Below are 21,633 nucleotides of genomic sequence, written 5' to 3'. Positions count from 1 at the left end.
CAGGCTGTTCCCGTTTTATGCTGTTTGCACATAGCCATTTTCACTTTGCTTCTGAGTGGCAATGGGTTAATTCATTAGTGTCAGAACTCTTAACTATTGTTTATTTGTTGATTAACAACACAAAATCAAAAAATGTTTAAGAAACGATCCATAAACATGAGTCTGGTGTGTATGCATTACTGATCTTACTGATTACTTTTGGATGTGACTAATGCTGTTGTCTTTTTAAGCCTCATTTCCCAAGAACTGTAAACAAATCTTAATTTGCAGAAATCATTTTGAATGAATGGGTATCAAAATGAGCAAACTTAAAAAAGCATTAAATTGGTACAAGAATAACAATTTGGTCATTATTAATTTTATTGTTTCTATAAATACAATTGCTGGAAATTGTATGAAGAAAATTGTGTAGGTATGTTTAAAAAACAGCAGTAATTTGTATATCCCATATGCACCAAGGGTTTTTGAACAATGGAATAATTAAATGAATTGCTTAAAAACAAAGTACTATTCAGAAAAATAATAATTTACTTTCATTAGAACTTAAACCATTTCAAAACCGCATTCATTTATTTTTAAGGGTGTTGATACTTTCAGTTGTTAATAGTTATGCAACACATTTTGACAATCTTTTTCTTGCACATACATGAATAATGTTGGGTAATACAGGTAAGATATTAATACCTAGTCTACTTTTAGTAATATATTCATATTTCTATAAATAACTTGATTTCATGTTTAAATTTTCTAGTGGTTAATTGTATGATCCTTTTTGTATTTTACAGACCTGAATCCAGATTTAGGGCAGAATTCATTGATTCTAATAGATTGAAACCGTTTGAACTGTCTTCTGAAGAAACCTCCTCACCATCAAGCATGCCAATTTGGTTCCCAGCAAAGCCATTTCCTGCCAGGTTGATCTCCAATGAGCGGGTAACCAGTGAAGAACATTTTCAGGACACAAGGCTTATTAGGCTGGACATATCAGGATCTAATATCAGGTTAAAACAGAAATAAAAACTTTGTGAAAGTCATATGTCGAGTAGACATGTCAGACAGTTTTTATAGTTTTCATAATCATTTACAAACTAATTAACATTAAAAGATAATTAAAGTAAAATAAATTCAACATGTTGACAGATGGTTTTTGGCTCAATGCCATTTGTTTGCATTAATAAATCTTACTTACACTTTGCTTATAACAATCTTAAAAGTAGATCTGCCTTGGAATGGTATTCAGTTCTAGCCGGGTCAAGGTAAAGGTCACTGTTACTAAGAAAAGGTTAACAGGTTCCGTGAACTTAATAAAATGTGGTTGGAGATTGTGCATGCATCTTTTGTGTATAGGTAGAACAAATTATACTGAGCTTGGTATTGGTAGTCAGGATGGTCATGTCAAGGTCAAGGTTACTGTTTGAAAATATAACTTAATTTTGCAATGAGGTGTTGGTCAGAAATCGTTTATGAAGGTAGATTACCTGCAGATCTACCAAGGGATTTCATTTGGGGCCTGTCTTGATAAGCTCAGGGTCATTTATACTAAGAGTATAACCGTTGTACCTGCTTAATAGCTTGTGTTCAGAGGGAAGCATTACACTGGAATGTTTTATGAATGTTGCTGTCGTATAGATTTAACTTGCAATTGCATCTTGGGTCAGTAGGATAAAGGTTATGGACATTGTTGCAAAAAATAGAGGAAACAAGTTTTTGCTAAATTATATAAAGTTTTGATGGAGGTATTATGTTGGAATTGTATTTGTACATAATTTACTGGCACCTGCTGACTTAATTTTAGATTGAATATTAATTATTTTAATTTAATAAGATTATCAATTGAAATGGTAAAGACCTGTATTCAAAAGGAAAATCCATGGTAACCATGGCCCTACTGTTTTTAGCTCATCTATTTTTTGAAAGAAAAAAAATGAGCTATTGTCATCACCTTGGTGTCGGCGTTGGCGTCCGGTTAAGTTTTGCGTTTAGGTCCACTTTTCTCAGAAAGTATCAACGCTATTGCATTAAAACTTGGTACACTTACTTACTATCATGAGGGGACTGGGCAGGCAAAGTTAGATTACTCTGGCGTGCATTTTGACAGAATTATGTGCCCTTTTTATACTTATAAAATTGAAAATTTTGGTTAAGTTTTGTGTTTAGGTCCATTTTATTCCTTAAGTATCAAAGCTATTGCTTTCATACTTGCAACACTTGCTAACTATCATAAGGGGACTGTGCAGGCAAAGTAATGTAACTCTGACTGGCATTTTGACAGAATTATGTGCCCTTTTTATACTTAGAAAATTGAAAATTTGGTTAAGGTTTGTGTTTAGGTCCACTTTATTCCTACAGTATCAAAGCTATCCTGTCTACTCCACTATGATCTATTTACAGAAAATTCGTGTCTGTTTAGTAAACTGATTGTGAAGTTTTGTTTATTTTCTCCTATTTTCCTATTTTCCTTGCCAACATTTTGTTTAATTTCTCCTATTTTCATATTAATCTTGCTATGTACAATATCTGTTTGGTATACTTTTGTGTTTTTTAAGTTTTGTATGTTTTCTCCTATTTTCCTATGACCTTTATACAAACAATAGTTGTTATTCGGAACTCTCCAGTCTGGGTTTTTCCGATATTTGAGCAAGCGCTGTAGGTACAAACAAAAGCTGACTAGCATATTTTAAAAGAGAGTGAATCAATTATTTCTCTTATAGCTGAATAGTAAACACCACCTTTTCTGCTCAAACGTTCGTTATAGTTGTTAAAAATACCATGATTTAATCATTTTTCTGTAGATGAACTAATCTCGATCGTGTTTAATTTTTAAGAATACAAACGTACTATGTAACACGATATAATGCTGCATGTACATGTAAACAGCTGCGGTCAGGTAACTATGTCATTGCATATACTGTGCGTAGGCCTGAGCATACAGTTTTAATGGAAGTTTGTCAATGAAACTATACTCTATCGTATATATATATATTATACTATTCAGATATATTTAAAATCATACAGACATGTACCAAACAACAAAAACCTTACTATCCTCAGTCCATTCGTAGTACTAGAACTAATATATCGTTCCATATCAGTTAGGTATCTATATGTCTATTGATATAGCTCTATTGTGATGCTTTTCTTTAATCTTATCTGAAAAGTAAAGAAAATGATTCGCTAAAGACTAAGACCTTAAGATTAGAAGGCACATAACTAACGAGCTTTACCAAACATTACTTTTATTTGCTATATCTAAAAAGCATGCCGAAAAAACAAGAAGATGAATAATGTTTTTCAGAAGGAATATTGCATATGTCAAGCCATTTGTATAGGTTCCTTCATTACCATACAGCTGACAAAGTCTGTTTTTCATGTATTTTTAGGATGTTAGCTACTGGACCCATTCGTTTAGGTGGCTGTACATCTGAACGGTGTATTTAGACTTTAATTCTGTATTTAAAGTCTGACATGCATGTATTTCAGTGTTAGATTTGTTATGTGTAATTATTAATAATAATAGTAATAGTAATAATAACAAAATACTAGAATTTTGACATTTCCTAAAAGAAACACTTCTATCGTTTAAATACTTATTATCCTCTACTGAACGGGAAGCAAATCAGATATCGACATTACTGGTCATTACTGTATTAATGACAATGTATGTATCTCCCACACGCGCTCAGAAATCGGAAAAACCCACAGCGTGTGAGTTCCGAATTAAATCTATTTCTTGTCCGTTTGGTAAACTTAATTTGAAGTTTTGTTTATTTTTTCGTTTTACCCTAGCTATGATATATGTAAAAAAATCTTTTCTATTTGTAATTGTGAAGTTTTGTTCATGTTCTCATATTTTCCTAGCTACTCACCTGTAATCTATGTATAATGTCTGTTTGGTAAAGTTTTGTTATTTTTGAGTTTTGTTTATGTTCTCCTATTTGTCTAGCTACTGCCCAGGAGATGTTGCCGTTGTGTGCCCACAGAACATGCCTGACACCGTGGCCGATTTCATGGAATACATGAACTTGAATCCTGAGGAGTCCTTTATACTGCATCCAAATGATAGTGGTAAATAGGTTTTAGAAATCAGCAATTTTATTCCTTCTTTATATAGTACCAGATAACGGCTTTCCCAATGAGGGAAAAAAATAACAATTTCCCAATTGTTCTATGAAAAAAACAAAACAATTGAAGGTAAAAAACAAAAAAAAATAGGCGGTAAATTAAATGCAAAATTTCAGTCATTTCCCTATGCAGCCCTATGGCTTGAACCTAATTTTAAATAATATTGATAGCTTGACAACACTTCCTTATCAATTTTGATGTATTTGTTAGCAACAAATCCAATACACCCATTTTCCAATCTGATTACTTCATGACTTTTCCCAATATCATGTTTTTTCACGCACTTTTTTTCACAACAGGGCAAACACAATTGCTGTAGACAAATTTCAGACTTGTTTATGGGACAGTATTATTTGACATACAAATATATTTACTGCACAGCAAATGAATAATTATTTCAATCTCCGTAAAAGGGGGATTGTAAGGCATTCCAATTCAATATGTAAAGCAGAATACTTGCGCAATGACAAACGACAATGACAAACAATGACAAAAGCACACATTTAAGGACCCCTCATGATCTCCAGGGAATTATCTATACATTTGTCAAAATTATTGTGCCACTAAACCAAAGCTAATTATCATAAATCTAATAATATTTTGAATTTAAAATAACAGTAATCCATTCAGTTACACTGATCAATGTTTCAGGCACATGACCAAACAAGGATAAAAAGTAAAATGACTCCAGTTTTGCAGTTTTATTTTTGGCGAGTTTCTTGATTATAAATTTTTTCCCCCATATTTAGTATTTAAAAATTGAGTGCATGTTATACAATGTTGCACATTATACATGGTTAAGTTGGTTAATTAAAACAAATACAACAGTTTGATGCTCAACTTTAATAAAGTTTTGTCCACTGTCAAAATAATATTATTCTTTTGGTCTGTTGTTTGAGACACCACTTTTTATGCCCCCGGATTGAATGATCGGGGGTATATTGTTTTTGGCCTGTCTGTCATTCTGTCTGTCTGTCATCAAAACTTTAACCTAAAACTTTAACCTTGGTTAAAGTTTTGCGATAACTTTTGAATTATTGAAGATAGCAACTTGATACTTGGCATGCATGTGTATCTCATGGAGCTGCACATTTTTAGTGGTGAAAGGTCAAGGTCAAGGTCATCCTTCAAGGTCAAAGGTTAAATATATGGATTCAAAGCAGCACAATAGGGGGCATTGTGTTTCTGACAAACACATCTCTTGTTTACCATTTTCTTGTCCAACAATCAATTATTTTGATCTAAACTTTATTTTATGAGCATATTTAAGGAAATTAAAAATAATCATCTCATCCAGATTTATGATCAACTGACACATATTACAAACTGAAATTTTGCCCACTACTGTACAATTTATTACTGTATTCATAACATTTGTTGGGATCTTTTATTTGTTGCTTTCCTGGATTAACCAATCAAAGAAATTGCACACAAACACATCAGAAAATGATTGAAGCAAATTCCAATAATTATTTTCCAAAATCAGAAATCAAAGAATTTTGTGTTCACAAAAAGTAAAATTTTGAAAATCCACAAAATTTCATGCTTTTTTTATGGGGTATTCGATAAAAAGTGGTTCTATTTAAAACTCTCAGCTGTTGAGTATCCAATGCCTTCAACAACTCTTAACAAATTGGATACAATGATGTAAATCACAGGCTGTACTAGACCAGTTCAATCTGTCAGACAAAGCTTACACATAATTACAATGCTTGTCAAACTTAGGACACTGTCTGACATTGTTCTGTCAGAAACCAGGTTTGGCATGAAATTTAAATGTTGCATGTATCTTCGTCTGATAGTTGTACCAATTTATTCCTATCAGATAAGACTGGCATTTCTAAGGCGTTGAGAAGTATGTAAATAAAATATTGCCTTTATCCTAGGAGGAACAGAGTTTATAAGAGTTGTAAAAAAATAAATCTTTATTACATTTTCAAGTGCTTTTTAACAACAAATCAGTGAACTAAAAGGGAACACATAATTTTGTTAAACATGTAATAAAATGGTCTCATACAATTTTCAAACAGAGCCTTTGAAAATTAAATTTAAGTTTGAAAAAGCATATTAAAAGAATTACTTCAACTTTTCAAATATCCAATGTATGTTCTTGAGCCTCACTTTGGGAAAACCTGGATTAAAGTCTGTGCATAAATTGTTGTTCCAGATTAGCAGTGTCCTCAGGCTAATCAGGGATAACGTTTTGCTTCTATGGTATTTTTCATTTAAAATCAGACTCTCTTTAGCGTAAATCCACTTTAGACAGAAAGTGTCATCCCTGATTAGACCGTGAAGACCACACAGGCTAATCTGGGAGAACACTTTTAACACATTCATTTAGCCCGGTTTTTCCAGAGTAAAGGCCTATTTGTATGACAGATGTTTCCGTCCCACGACTTCCAAGCCCATGCACTGTTCGACGCCTTGTGGAGAGTTACCTGGATATAAACTGCGTTCCCAGAAGATCCTTCTTCGAGATGATGCTATATTTCGCTGAAGATGAACTTGAGAGAGACAAACTGCAAGAATTCACGTCTCCCACTGGACAGGCTAGCAGAATATTTTCTAAATACTTAAAAATCATTTTTATTTTTTACTTTCCAGTGATTTTAGTTTATTAAAACTGATAATTTACTGTTTCAAATGGAAATTCACTGTTTTAAATGATAATTCACTGTTTCAAACAATGACAAATAACAGTTTTTTGTTTTGATAATTTTCAGTGGTTTACTGTAAAATGACGTCACTTTTTGGCGAAATGATAATTCCAGCAAAATTCTCCATTTAAATTTTTACAATGTATAAAAACTACGACGAAACATAACATTAAAAGAAAATGTGTTGGATTCGGTGGTATTTCTATTTTAACTCACTCGTAATCAAAGAATTTTTTATTTATTTTTATTTTCACTTGCCAAATAATATTGATATTCCCCCGAATCCAACAAATATCCTCTATACATTGGTCAGCATGACATTTTGTGCTTTAAAAATAAGACTTTCATGGACACACGAAGTTGATATCTGATTATTTGGGAAAAAAGATTTGAATTTGCGTAGGTAATTTTTTGATGTGTTAAATTTGTGGAATGTTCAACCCACAAAATTTACAAACATTCTTGTCCCACGAATAATAATGAATTTACAGACTTTATATGCAACAACTAAAAGGGTTTGTGTTGCAAGGAGTTGGGATGTACACTGAAATCACTTTTTCATTGGTTTGTTGGTTGGCTGGTTTAAAAGGAAATCAGGAATTTGTTTAATGATTTTTTATTAGCTCAGCTGTTTTCGCAGAAAACCCGAGGTATTGTCATAGCCACCTCGTTGTCCGGCATCCGCCATGCTAAACCCTTGATATTTTGCTCTAAAATCAAAGTGCTTCCACCTACAACTTTGAACTTAATATGTAGATGCACCTTGATGAGTTCTACACGCCACACCCATTTTTGGGTTACTAAGTCAAAGGTCAAGGTCACTCTGACCTCTAAAAAAAAAGAAAAAAATCTGAAAAGCTTTCATTTATTCAAAACTGCACCAGCAGCCGAGCATTTGCGCCCGTTATGCGGTGCTCTTGTATTTAATTTTATTTCATGACCAAGCAACAATCATTCTGAATTCTGATTTGTAAGATTTATAAATAAGATCTGTGCCCTATGTACACATGTGTCTTTTGTACTGTTAAGTGGATAGTTTTACATTGATGATCCTAAAAAACAGTAAATAAAAAAAAAGAGCCATGCTCTTGAAAAATGGGGCTTAATACATGTGTGTTAAGTATTATCCTAGAATAGCCTGTGCAGTCTTCACAGGCTAATCAGGTACAACACTTGCTGCCTATATGAGATTTTCTGCCTAGATTAGATTTTCATTTAGTAAAGACTTAAAAAAAGATGTGGAAGATGTTGTCATTGAGTAGCCTGTGCCAATTGCACAGGCTTATCTGGGACGACACTTTAGGCACATGCATTATGCCATGTTTTCCCAGAACATGACTTTTATTTGTTTTCCAGGAGGAGCTCTTTTCATATTGCAACAGAGGGAGAAGAACACTTCTGGAGGTAAAAACTTACTTTTTTTATCCTTCCGCTAAATAAATGTAAAGAAAGAAACCATCTGTCAGCTAATTTGAAAGGAAAAGATTGGTTGTAAATCCGCAATCACGTACGTTCTTTCGACTGATAACTTTTCAATCTTAATTATTTATCTTTTTATGTTTAAATTTTGGATATAAACAATTTTCATCAACCCATCAACCTTCATTCAAAGACACTGACCATATAATCTTTATACCTCAACATAGCTTATCAAGATGGTTAGTTATTTACATAAATGAGGTATATCTGAGGTACTTCAACAGTTTGGTGTATTGCATCATTTTACAACAACAAAAAATAAGCCAGTTTTGTTTGTGGCATTGAGTGCATAAATAGTATAAAATGATCACTTAATTTTATGTTTACTGTCTTAATTTGAGAATGATATCAACGCTCTTAGGACAAAACAATGACCTTCGCTCTGGGAAAATGAGGCTTAATGCTAATGCATGTGCGTAAAGTATTTTTCTAGATTAGCCTCAATCTGCAGTCTGTACAGGCAAATCAGGATCGACACTTTCTGTCTAAACAGGATTTCCCTTTGGAGAGACTTGAAATTAAAAAGACAATACAAGTGAAAGTGTCGTCCCTGATAAGCCTGTGTGGACTGCACTCGCTAATGTTGAATGACACTACGAAAATGCATTAACCTTGTTTTCACAGAGCCAGACTGAAAAATTAAAAAAATTGCAAGTGAACTCATTGATCAATATTTTCGTCAGGTTCTACACGACTTCCCAAAAACAAGCCCCAATATTCCGTTTGCCTACCTCCTAGACCTGATACCTGTACTGCAGCCACGGTCCTTCTCTATAGCATCATCTTTAAAGGTGAGCCTCGTTTTGGGAAAACAGGGCTTAAATCATGTGCATAAATTGTCAGCCCAGATTAGCCTGTGCAGTTGGCAGAGGCTAATCAGGGACGACACTTTCCACCTAAACTGTATTTTTTGTTTAGAAGTGACTTCCTTTAAACGAAAAATACCCTACAATTTAAAAAGTCTGGTCCCTTATTAGCCTGTGCAGACTGCACATGCTAATCTGGGACGACACTTTGCGTACAGTCATACATTAAGCCTAGTTTCCTATGGCAGTAATGTATAACCCTTTGCATGCTGGGAAATTTGTCATCTGCTAAAATGTTGTCTGCTGAATTTCTAAAATTAGCATTTTCTACGATTTTTTTCAAAGAATACTATAAGAATAGCAAACAGTTTGGATCCTGATGAGACGCCACGTTCTGTGGCGTCTCATCTGGATCCAAACTGTTTGCAAAGGCCTTCAAAATTCGGCTCCAGCACTGAAAGAGTGAAACAGCTTTTTAACCAATTAAGTACTAACATTATCTTCTGCTACTATAATAATAACTGTACCTAAGTGAGAATTTCAGATAAAATCGTCTAAAATATTAATTATTAAGGACAATGTAATTGTTTAAAGCATTTGCATTTAAAAACACTCAGGCACACCCCGATGAAATACAGCTGCTGGTGGCAGTGGTTAAGTACAAGACTCGCATTCAGGCCCCGCGAAGAGGCGTCTGCTCAACATGGTTGTCTTCTCTTGAGCCTGGAACCAGTACCAGAGTTCCTGTCTGGGTGAAGAAGGGAACCATCGTGTTTCCACGGGAACCAGAGGTGTCCTGTGATAATGATTGGCCCAGGTATTGTATCAGACAGGTTTTGGAAAAACGTCGCTAAATGCATTTGTATTAAGTGTTGGCCAATTTAAGTGTGTGCGGTATACTCAAGTTTGTCATAATAATAGTTTAGAAGGGACTTACTTTAAAACCAATAATTCCATAAAAGCAGGAAGTGCTGTCCCATATTCTTGGACAACACTTTAACCCTTTCCCACTCAGAAGCAAAGTGAAAATTGCTATGTGCAAACAGCATAAAACCAGAACAGCATGTGCGTAGCTCACAGTCTGCTCAGGTTTTATGCTGTTTGCTGCTCATCAGTATTTAAGGGTTGGAAATGAAGTCTTTAAAACTTGAATCCAGTAAGAAAGGTCTTTAATTAAATTTAACTTTTTAACAGACTATAAATGCGTAAAAATACGTATCTATCAGACTAAGTGATAAAGGGTTAAACACATACATTTAGCCCAGTTTTCCCAAAATAAGGTTCATAATTGTAGTGATAGAAATAAGATAAACATTTTTTGTTGACCCTTGATTTTCTGAGAAAACTCATATGTCTATTGTATAAAAAGGTATTGAAAGGCTTAGGGTGAGCAACCATCACCTAAATGTCAGATAACAAGTCTTTGGTAGTACATTTTTGACTCATACAAGCATTAAACAGTAGGCTGTGTGGCTAGTGCTGTGTTTGTATATGGGCTTTGATGTATGCATTCCAGCGTTTATTCATCACACTGTTCATGCAAGTTTAATAAGTCAATGGTGGTCACGGTACAAGAAAGTTGGAGTATCACCTTTCTACTCTTGTTGGATAAACTAAACAAGATTTTGCCAATATTTAATATAAACTAAAATTAAAAATAAAGATCTGAACATTTTTTTATGCCCCCCTCCGAAGAAGAGGGGGTATATTGTTTTGCACATGTCGGTGGGTCGGTCCATCCAGCAGATGGTTTCCGGATGATAACTCAAGAACGCTTAGGCCTAGAATTATGAAACTTCATAGGTACATTGATCATGACTGGCAGATGACCCCTATTGATTTTCAGGTCACTAGGTCAAAGGTCAAGGTCACAGTGACTCGAAACAGTAAAATGGTTTCCGGATGATAACTCAATAAGCTTACACCTAGGATCATGAAACTTCATAGGAACATTGATCATGACTGGCAGATGACCCCTATTGATTTTCAGGTCACTATGTCAAAGGTCAAGGTCACAGTGACTCGAAACAGTATAATGGTTTCCGGATGATAACTCAAGAATGCTTATGTCTAGGATCATGAAACTTCATAGGATAACTCAAGAATAATTAGGCCTAGGAGCATGAAACTTCATAGGTACATTGATCATGACTAGCAGATGACCCCTATTGATTTTCAGGTCACTAGGTCAAAGGTCAAGGTCACAGTGACAAAAAAACGTATTCACACACTGGATTCCACTACAACTGACAGCCCATATGGGGGCATGCATGTTTTACAAACAGCCCTTGTTTTCTAATTGAAATCAAGGTCAATTTTACACAAGGGGGTTAACAATACACATTTTGAATTGTCTCCCTTTATCAGACTATTTTTCAACTGAAAACCTGGTTTTGTGACAATTTTGTCCCTTGTTTTATTTTTGTTTGACATTCTTTTATAAAACAATCAAGAAAATTACCCTTTAAGAATTCGGACAACACACCGTTACTAAAATACATGGGGGTTAGTTGCTTCGACAAAGCATAAAACTGCTTTAAGTGTGTGATCTGCTAAGAACTCTTATCTAATATTGTTTACATATTATTTAACATAGTAATTATGAAACTTATCTCTGTTAATGTCTACCATTTAGATAATTGTTGAATATGGACAGTAAATGGAACCTAATCAAATATTCACTCAGCCATATCTTGGAAATGCTTTGGCGGATTTCATTGAAACTTGGTATGAGTATAAATATGGATAAGAGGATGATGCCTGACAAATGGCATTGTAAACCATCTGTTAATAACGTAGTTATGGCCCTTTGTATCTTGAAAAAATGCTTATTTTGTGTCCAGAGCCATATCTTGGAAGTGCTTTTGGGGATTTCATTGAAACTTGGGATGAGTATATATATGGATAAGAGGATGATGCAGGCCAAATGGCATTGTACACCATCGGATAATAACGGAGTTATTGCCCTTTGTATCTTGAAAAAATGCTTATTTTGTGTCTGCAGCCATATCTTGGAAGTGCTTTTGGGGATTTCATTGAAACTTGGGATGAGTATATATATGGATAAGAGGATGATGCAGGCCAAATGGCATTGTACACCATCGGATAATAACGGAGTTATGGCCCTTTGTATCTTGAAAAAATGCTTTTTTGAGTGTCAAATATAACACTTTTGTGTCCAGAAGCATATTGGCGGGGGATATCAATTCCATATTACTGTTTTATCCTTTGTTAGCAGAAAATATTGGATTCCTAGATGATTTATCGGAAATTCTCACTTAAGTAGTACTGAAGTTAACAGTTCCATAAGAAGCTTTTGGAGTACGGGCTCAGGCGAACCTCTTCGGGCCCCAACCATTACTATGCTTAAGGATATTATTATGCTCCCTTTTGAAGAAGAGAAGGTATACTGTTTTGCTAGATGTCGGTATGTCTGTCTGTCGGTCTGTTGGTAGACCAGTTTGTGTCTGATCAAAAACTCGTCAACAAATTGACTGATTGGCTTGATTCTTTACATGTGCATTGGCCTTGGACAGTAGATGACCCCTATTTAAATTGGGGTCACTAGGTCAAATTTCAAGGTCATTGTCACAATAAGTATGAAAATCGTTTTCGATCAATAACTCATCAACGAATTGACCGATTGGCTTGATACTTCACATGTGCCTTGGCCTTGGAAAGTAGAAGACCCTGTTGAAATTGGGGTCACTAGGTCAAAGGTCAAGGTCACTGTCACAATAAGTGTGAAAATCCTTTCTGATCAATAACTGACAAACTAATTGACATATTGGCTTGATATTTCACATATGTATTGGTCATGGACAGTAGACAACCCCTATTAAAATTGGGGTCACTAGTTCAAAGTTCTCTTTTGGGGGGGGGGGCATATGTCTCTGACTGCGCAACTCTTGTTAATTATTGATCCGATCTTTAATAAATGTTTATGCAATTAATATTTTCAAATTTGAAATTACGGACGAGGAGATTCATTTTCTTTAATCAATAAACACTTAAACATACTTGAGTATGAAACAATCTGTGACTATTATAAGTAAAGTAAATAATTAATTATATTATATTGAAATGTAAATTACAGGAACAGGAATTGCTCCATTTCGCAGTTTTATTGAAGAAAGAGCAGTCAACAAGAAAGGAGGTAAGATTGTGCTATAAATGTCTGCAAAATTCCCAATGTCTAATATAGTTGTTGATTTATAACCAGCTGTAGAAATATTTGCTGGTCATCATACTGCCCTTTATTATATCCTTGCAGTGGCGAGGTATATTGGAGTAATGCTGTTGGTCAGTCATTTTGTTTGTGCTTCCGTTTGTTTTCATAAATTGTTAATTGTTTTCTGCGGCGAGTGTGCTTCCTACTGCTTTCATAAATTGTTAATTGTTTTCTGCATTGAACCTTTTTCTAATTCCTTAAGCAATTTAATGGAACTTTAAAAATGTCATCACAATAAAGTGAAGATTTGCAAGATTTTGTTTATCATGCCCGATCATGGATACATTACAGATTTATTTGCCCTTGGTCGAAGGTAGAATAGGATGCATGGATGCCAGTCAATTTTTATCTGTTGATTAATAATAAAAGATTTGAAGTTCAACATACCCTGTTGTAAATACTTTGTCCTGCACAATTGTTTAATTCAGCATGTATTATATTGATCTTTATTCATGATTAAATGAATTTCTTTGATCAATTAGACTCAAATGAAAGACCTTCCAAAACCCAACAAATATCCTTTACATGCTTGCTAATTTGAAAAAATGTAAACTTCTTGTATACCTTTACCCCTTATAAACGCACTTCTAAAGGCTTCTTTTAAACTTTTAAGAAACTGATGAGAAGCAAACAGCATCAACCTGAACAGACAAGGAGTAACTCACAGGCTGTTCTGGTTTTATCCTGATTGCAAAAGCCATTTTTACATGTACTTTGCTTCGGAGGGGGAAAGGGCTAAGTAATATAAAAAAGTGACGAAAACTTACAGATACTTTAAAACGCTTTATTATTTGTAGGACATTAATTTTTGTTGATTTGTGGTTTCATCATCCACGAAGTATACACAAACACATAGGAAAATGACCCATGCAAATTTCTCATTCTTTTCCTTATTCAGAAATCCGCAAGTTTTCCTGTCCATGAAAAAGTAATGTTTTTCAAAAAATATTAATTCCAACAAATTTACATGATTTTGTAGTATCTTTTTTATTTCAGCGAGTACCTTGTTTTTCGGGTGCCGCTCCAGTAGTAATGATTTCTACTTCGAGACCCAGTGGAAGGATATGGTTGCTAGGCAGCTGCTGACACTTCATACTGCATTCTCAAGGGATAATCAGGTAATACAGACGTTAGAATGTTCCTCTTTAAGCTCAAATTGTGTTTATTTGGTTAACATTTGGGGCAATATTTGTTGCCATACCCAATGATAAAACGTATATATGTTTCCCAAATGACTCCCAAATGACTGCCTATAATTCCCAGTTGAAGTCCAACCCCTCATCCCTCCCCCCCAAAAAAAATTTGGCAAAGAATTTTAAAATTGAGCTAAGTTCTCTATCCAGCTCTACAAGTTGAAACTTAGTAAATGTAATATTAAGAATTCTTTTATTCTCAATTTTAAAGTAATTTTTAGTAAGAATTTTCCAAGTTTATTAAAAACAAGGCCGTATTCCACATTCCCAAAATTTTGAAAAAAAGCAATACTTTCATATTATAAAGTTTTTACAACACAATCTCCGGAGATTTCAATTCTGATTGAAAAAGTATAACTTTTGTAAACTTTTGAATTTATTAAGTTAAGTTTTGTTTAAGGTAGTGTATTTTTCAAAAAGTGATATAAAGGCCAATTTATTCAGTATGACATGTAAATTGTTATATAAATAACTTACATGGTAAACTTACTTCTGCACGTTATTTTATGGGACATGGTCACAATTAAAAAAGTCCAGTTACAAGTAAATTTATCCAGGATGTCCTGGGGTCATATGTTGAATATGCACGTTATTTCAGTTTTATCTGCAGGCTCAAATTGTGGTTGCTATGAATACAAAAATAATATTAAATTAAAATCTGGATCCTGACATTACTAACAAAGACTTACATAGGTTGATAAAACTTAAGGAAATCCTATTCATCCTCCAAAAACATTAAACCAGTAAGGAAATGCTGTTTTGGCAATAGAAAACTCTTGTTTTAATTAATTGTGTAAAATAATGTTAACTCATATAAAATCAGTGTTCCTTATAGCAATAGCCAAAACTTGAATGCTAGATGTTGTATGGTAACATACATTTAACGAGATACAAATTGCTCATTTTTATTTTTTGTGTCAATTTATTCCATGTTAATTTCCTGCCACAAAATCCGATCATTTATGAGCGAATGTGAGATTTGATTCGGGCATCGTATGAAAAACGACGTAATCATGAGAATAACGTCCTGCTACCGGAGCTGCCTGAAGCTAATCTTGCTTTCGCTCGTAAATGTTCAGATATTGTAGCCAGCAATTCACATGGAATATATTGTGACTCAATTTTTTTTTTAAACGAGCATTTTGTATCTCGTTACCATACCACATATAGTGTTGAAATTTTGGCTATTCCTATAAGGGACACTGATGTTTTATGTTTAAATTTAATTTTTCAAAATATTGTACGAAATATTCGTTGATTTTGAGTGTTTAGAGAGCTTTTAAAAGTTGAAGACTCTGCATTGCCATCTGTTTTGTTGACATAATTGTTGTATCTATAATATGTTGATTTCTGCCCACAGGATGGCAGTAAATACTACGTACAGCATGCTATAAGGGATGCAGGCAGCGAGGTGTGGAGGCTGCTGCAGTCAGGTGCCGTGGTCTGTGTAGCTGGGTAAGTGTACACTTTACCACTCGGATACATATGAGTCTTGTTCTGAGAAAACTGGGCACAATGCACGTGCGTAAAGTGTCATCCCTAATTAGCCTGTGCAGTCTGCACAGGCTAATCAGGGACAACACTTTCCGCTTTTATGACATTTTTCGTTTAATTGAAGTCTCTTCTTAGCAAAAATCCAATTTAGGGGGAAAGTGTCGTCCCTGATTAGCCTGTGTGGATTGCACAGGCTAATCTGGGACGACACTTTACGCACATGCATTGTGCCCAGTGTTCTCAGAACGCGACCTTTGACGCATTTGTAGTCCCTTAGAAAGTTAAATTTAAATAAATACCTTTCTTACTAAATTTAAGTTTTAAAGGCTTCATTTCCAACCCGTAGTTACTGATGAGCAGCAAACAGCATAAAACCTGAACAGACTGCAAGTTACTCGCAGGCTGTTCTGGTTTTATGCTGGTTGCAAAAGCAATTTTCACTTTGCTTCTTATGGGGGAAAGTGTTAATAAACCATATTTAAAGCATTAAAACCATGAAAATACCAATGCAATTCATCATTCAAATTTCTTTTTTTTTTCCCAGAGTCACACTTTTTATGAAATTTCTTAGCAGGATCACAAAATTACAGCTCTTGCTTAGAAAATACGAAGGCAGTTATAAAGCAAATATCAATAAGAAAAAAAAACGTAGATTACTTTCGTACTGATATGGCTCAAAAGTGAGTGGCAGTTAAAAATTAAACCAAAGTTATGATGGGTATAAACAGAGAAAAATACCTCCTTCAGCAGGGACGTCACATCTTGAGCGTCACCTGATTAACCCCTCTGATTTAGCAAAGTGAATTTGTATACATGTATTATTATTATATGTGTTTAATTGTGAGCTTATTACATTGTAGTTTAGATAGAACATAAATATTTTTTTTATAAAGTTTTTTAATATAAATGTATTTTTTTCAGAAATTCCAAAAACATGCCAGATTCAGTCCGTGAAGCTATCAAAGAGGTGGGGAAAGTGCATGGTGGCCTCAGTGACTCAGCGGCCAATGATTTCCTTCTCATGCTTGACAAGGAAAAGCGATATCAGGCGGAAACCTGGTCTTGATATTTGGATCATTGATATAGGACTTGTTTATGTATAAATATACCTGTTGAAAGTGATATCATACTGTTACCTGGGTTTGATGATTCGATTTATGATATAGGACTTATAAATATATAAATATACCTGTCTTAATCGATATCAGTCTGAAACCTGCTCTTGATAACGGATTATTGATATTGGATTTTATCTATGTTTAAATTATCTATATGAAACCTGCTGTTGATAGTTTTATTGTTGATATGGGACACTATAAATTTAAAAATGTCGTGATCATGGAATTGTTGATATATGAATAAGTAAAATGGGATTATTTGGGCCAAGGAGACTTACAGAACAGCATCAGACTGTCTCTCAGAAATATGTGCCTGGTGGTATGTTTGGATACTAAATGTATCTAAGCTCAAGTAAAACCATGTACAGGTATATAATGCTCCCATAAGAAATACCTTCACGTATGGTCTTGTTTTACTCACCACATAAAACAGTGTTGTAAATTTACACGTGTAAAAAGAGAAATACTTATGGACCGGAAGAACCATATCAATTTCTTAAGCAGATAATACTGTGTATTGAAGTGTTCATTTGAACATGACGTTTATTAATGCACACCGTTATAGTCGTAATTTTGTTTGCTATTGATGATTCATAAACATGTAAATGATAGTATCAGTGTTTGTTTCACTGTGTTAAAATGACATCACGTACCCATGCAAGCATATACATATCCCATATATCAATACGTAACCGACGTTCTAAATCGCACTGAGACTTGCACACTTCATAGCTCCAGACGGCTTGTGTACTCCACTCTTCTTTAACAAGTGGACGAATTTTAAGCCATTTACGCTTATGACTCTCCCATCCTTCTAAATTGCATCAATTTATTTCCAAAATTAGGGATGTCTAGTATATTTATTTTTATATTAAGAATATTTCTTACAGAAATTCATTTAAGCAAATAGCGCAGACCCTGATGAGACGCCGCATCATGTGGCGTCTCATCTGGGTCTACGCTGTTTGCCAAGGCCTTTTTACTAGACGCTAGGCATAAATGGGTTAACTAGTGGACGAATTTTAATCGAACTTTGCAGCCGTATGTGATTTTAAGCTTGACTATTATATATAAAATATATATAGTGGAGCTAACCTACTCACCCCGGCGTTGGCGTTAGCGTCTGCGTTAGCGTGCAAATGTTAAAGTTTTTGTACTACCCCAATTATTTTCATTGTTCCTTGACATATTGCTTTCATATTTTGCATACTTGTTTACCAACATGACCACAACCTATAAACAAGAGCAGACAACTCTATCAAGCATTTTGTCATAATTATGGCCCCTTTTCCACTTAGAATATGCAGCAAATGTTAAAGTTTTCGTACTACCCCATTTATTAGTCCCTTACCGGTTTCACCGGAGGGGACTTATGGTTTGCGCTCCGTCCGCTTGTCTGTCCGTCCGTCACACTTTTCTGGATCCTGCGATAACTTTTATAGTTCTTAATATTTTTTCATGAAACTTGAAACATGGATAGATGGCAATATGGACATTATGCACGTCATTTCATTTCGTTCCTACGTCAAAAATTCTGGTTGCTTTGGCAACAAATAGACTAGAAATACTGCTGAAAATGGTGGTTTTCTGGATCCTGCGATTACTTTTAAAGTTATTAATATTTTTTCATGAAACTTGAAACATAGATAAATGGCAATATGGACATTATGCACGTCATTTCATTTTGTTCCTACGTCAAAAATTCTGGTTGCTTAGGCAACAAATATAAAAAAAAAGGAATTTCTGACAATGGTGGAGCCGGTAGGGGACTGATATTGCTGGGCAATAGTCTTCTTTTCATTGTTCCTTGACATATTGCTTTCATATTTTGCATACTTGTTTACCAACATGACCCCAACCTATTAACAAGAGCAGACAACTCTATCAAGCATTTTGTCATAATTATGGCCCCTTTTCCACTTAGAATATGCAGCAAATGTTTAAGTTTTTGTTCTACCCCATTTATTTTCATTGTCCCTTGACATATTGCTTTCATATTTTGCATACTTGTTAACCAACATCAACCCAACCTATAAACAAAAGCAGACAACTCTATCAAGCATTTTGTCATAATTATTGCCCCTTTTATACTTAGATTATTGAACATTTTGCTTAAATTGCCATAACTTCTTTATTTATGATCACATTTTATTATTACTTTGACAAAACAACACTTACCTGAATACCACAATGGATTCCACCCAAACAATACCCCACGCCCCTACCCAGAATCCCTCCCCCCCCCAACCTCCCCCCTCCCCAATTTTTTTTTAAACATCAACTAATAAATTACCACACCCCACATTATATCCCCTTCTCCCACCCACCTCCTACCCCCCCCCCCCAAAAAAAAAAATTTGTTTTTAAACATTATCTTATTAATAACAATACCCATGAATAAATTATTGAATATGAACAATTTCCCCATGATGGCTAACGCTATACTGTCAAGCACTCGAATAGTCGAGCGCGCTGTCCTCTGACAGCTCTTTTTAAGGAACACATTTAACTTTTATCTCCCGCCAAAGGCAGTCGGGTATAGACTTCGTTGTCAGTCTGTCCGTCCGTCTTCACAAACTTTTCAGGGCTAAATCTCAGGAACTATATATAAACAAAGTACTTCCTGGGTTTATAGAGATCAATGAGAAGAAGTGTCTTGCACAAGAACCATAACCAAACTCCTTCTTAAATAAGATTTATAGCCATTTGTATGATGATACCTTTGAGGGCTATTCCATACCAGATTTTAACATGAAACTTCATTGGTGTATAGATATCAATGAGTATAATTACCTTGAACAAGAACCATAACTCTACACTTTCTTAATTAGAATTTACTGCACTTTGTTGTTTTTGTATAATGTTACTTTTCATGGCTATATCTCAGATACGCTACAAGATTTCTACATGCAATTTTTCGGCGTAGCTGTTTAACGTCACTTTTGACCTTGCCTGACCTTTGTAAGTGTCCAAAAAAATTCAAATAAAATTTCCCGCGGCTAGACACGAATGAATACACTTCATTTAACCCATTGGCTGATTTGAGCATACCGCCAGAACATAGGAAATATGACCGCGTCTTTGTAACACTGTTTTACAGCGTGTTCAACAATTTTACCTACAATTAAAAGGCTTGATAGATAGAACAGTTTTATACTCAACTCTAGACATCAATACAGTTTGTGCGTGCACCTTTTGTCTTCCGAGAATGCCAGCGCCAGAGCGTTAGTACTTAAAGTCTATGTTCTCATATTTAGTAATTACTTCCATATTCCTGTCTGAGTACTAGTATATGTAAGTTTATAAAAGAATCGTTTTTCCCTATTCTGATATTCGTTTTGGCCAAACCATTTCAAATTGTTTTCGAAATTGAATATTAAACATGTAAAAGTATAAAGTTTTAAACAAGCCGTCGTTCCAGCAGTGGAAGCGTGCCCAGCGTCGTCGCCACGCTGAGGCACAACGAGGCAGTTGCCTCGGCTAACATTTGCATAGCAATGTTGAGATTACAAGGACAAAAATGAAAATTCATGTCAAACAATACAATCTATATAAGAAATTGAGGTAATTTAGTGAATTTTAGGCACTATGATATTCACAAACAAATATCATTGAATACAATTGGTTCATGTTGAGGCAGATTATTATTTCAATTTAATAACTTCAATTAATGCCAAAATGGCTCTGCCAAATGATTTGGAAAATCCGTAAATTTAACAAAGCGTCGCACTGTACACTTCGATGCTATAATCATCGGAACGTACCGAGCTAAAATCGGGTGTTTTACGGTCAGGTCTGGGTCTATTTTGGACCTAGAAACACTTTGGGTGGTTGGCGATTTCGGCTTTATTGGTATTCTCCTCTTCATGGCCGGTGTCGAGTTAAATCCGGGACCGTTTCATGTGATTAGAATCTTTGTTTACATTAGAATTTTCAAATTATGATATCCCGCGTATTAAACTTTTTTTATATAAAGAAGTTCAAGTCTTTTCTTTTCAATAGTCAATATAGTTGATGATAGAACTGACAGAAAATAATGACGTATTGCTAAAACAAAATTGTACACACGAAAATAGAAAAAAAAACGGCCAGAAACTTTACTGATTTAAGTTAAATATGTGTACTTCTCATGATAATCAATTTGTCCATGTGACGCAATATGTAACTCGTCGGACTCTGGATCCATTGACCACTACTATATTGTCACTGCGTTGGTTCGAACCCCAGTAGGTCCGGGTTTTTTCCAAATAGCTTTCATCCATGATCCTTTTTATATGTGCTTATGATTGAAAACGCTTTTGATTTAATGTATTTTTTAAGAGCCCTATGCACATTTAAAACGCACCAGAGATGTTCAAGGTATAAAAAAAATTCAGGAGGGGCATACTCCCGGACCCCTGTAGAATGACCTAAGATACTGCCTCGGCTAAAATTTTCGCCTGGCTACGCCACTGGTGGCCTCACTTATTCCAACCCGCAAGGTATAATGGTCAGTTCGCGGCCAGTAAAATAATCGTTATATAATATAGACGC

The 21,633-nt window shown here is 34.7% G+C and overlaps 1 protein-coding gene across 1 annotated transcript in view; it reads left to right on the top strand.

Annotated features, from left to right (window-relative positions):
• Positions 1–17,711, top strand: part of LOC127838471 (NADPH-dependent diflavin oxidoreductase 1-like) — a 31,707-nt gene extending 13,996 nt beyond the window's left edge. The window contains 11 exon segments of the mRNA XM_052366255.1: positions 786–1,001; positions 3,944–4,065; positions 6,502–6,671; positions 8,136–8,183; positions 8,942–9,049; positions 9,682–9,858; positions 9,860–9,881; positions 13,161–13,220; positions 14,292–14,413; positions 15,849–15,943; positions 16,904–17,711. Coding sequence (XP_052222215.1) covers positions 786–1,001; positions 3,944–4,065; positions 6,502–6,671; positions 8,136–8,183; positions 8,942–9,049; positions 9,682–9,858; positions 9,860–9,881; positions 13,161–13,220; positions 14,292–14,413; positions 15,849–15,943; positions 16,904–17,048 — 1,285 coding nt within the window. The 3' untranslated portion in view covers positions 17,049–17,711.
• Positions 17,712–21,633: the final 3,922 nt, after the last annotated feature.

Source organism: Dreissena polymorpha, chromosome 7 (genome assembly GCF_020536995.1).
Source record: "Dreissena polymorpha isolate Duluth1 chromosome 7, UMN_Dpol_1.0, whole genome shotgun sequence".
NCBI lineage: Eukaryota > Metazoa > Mollusca > Bivalvia > Myida > Dreissenidae > Dreissena > Dreissena polymorpha.
The sequence above is the reverse complement of the archived record's forward strand: the minus strand, read 5'-3'. Positions and strand labels throughout refer to the sequence as shown.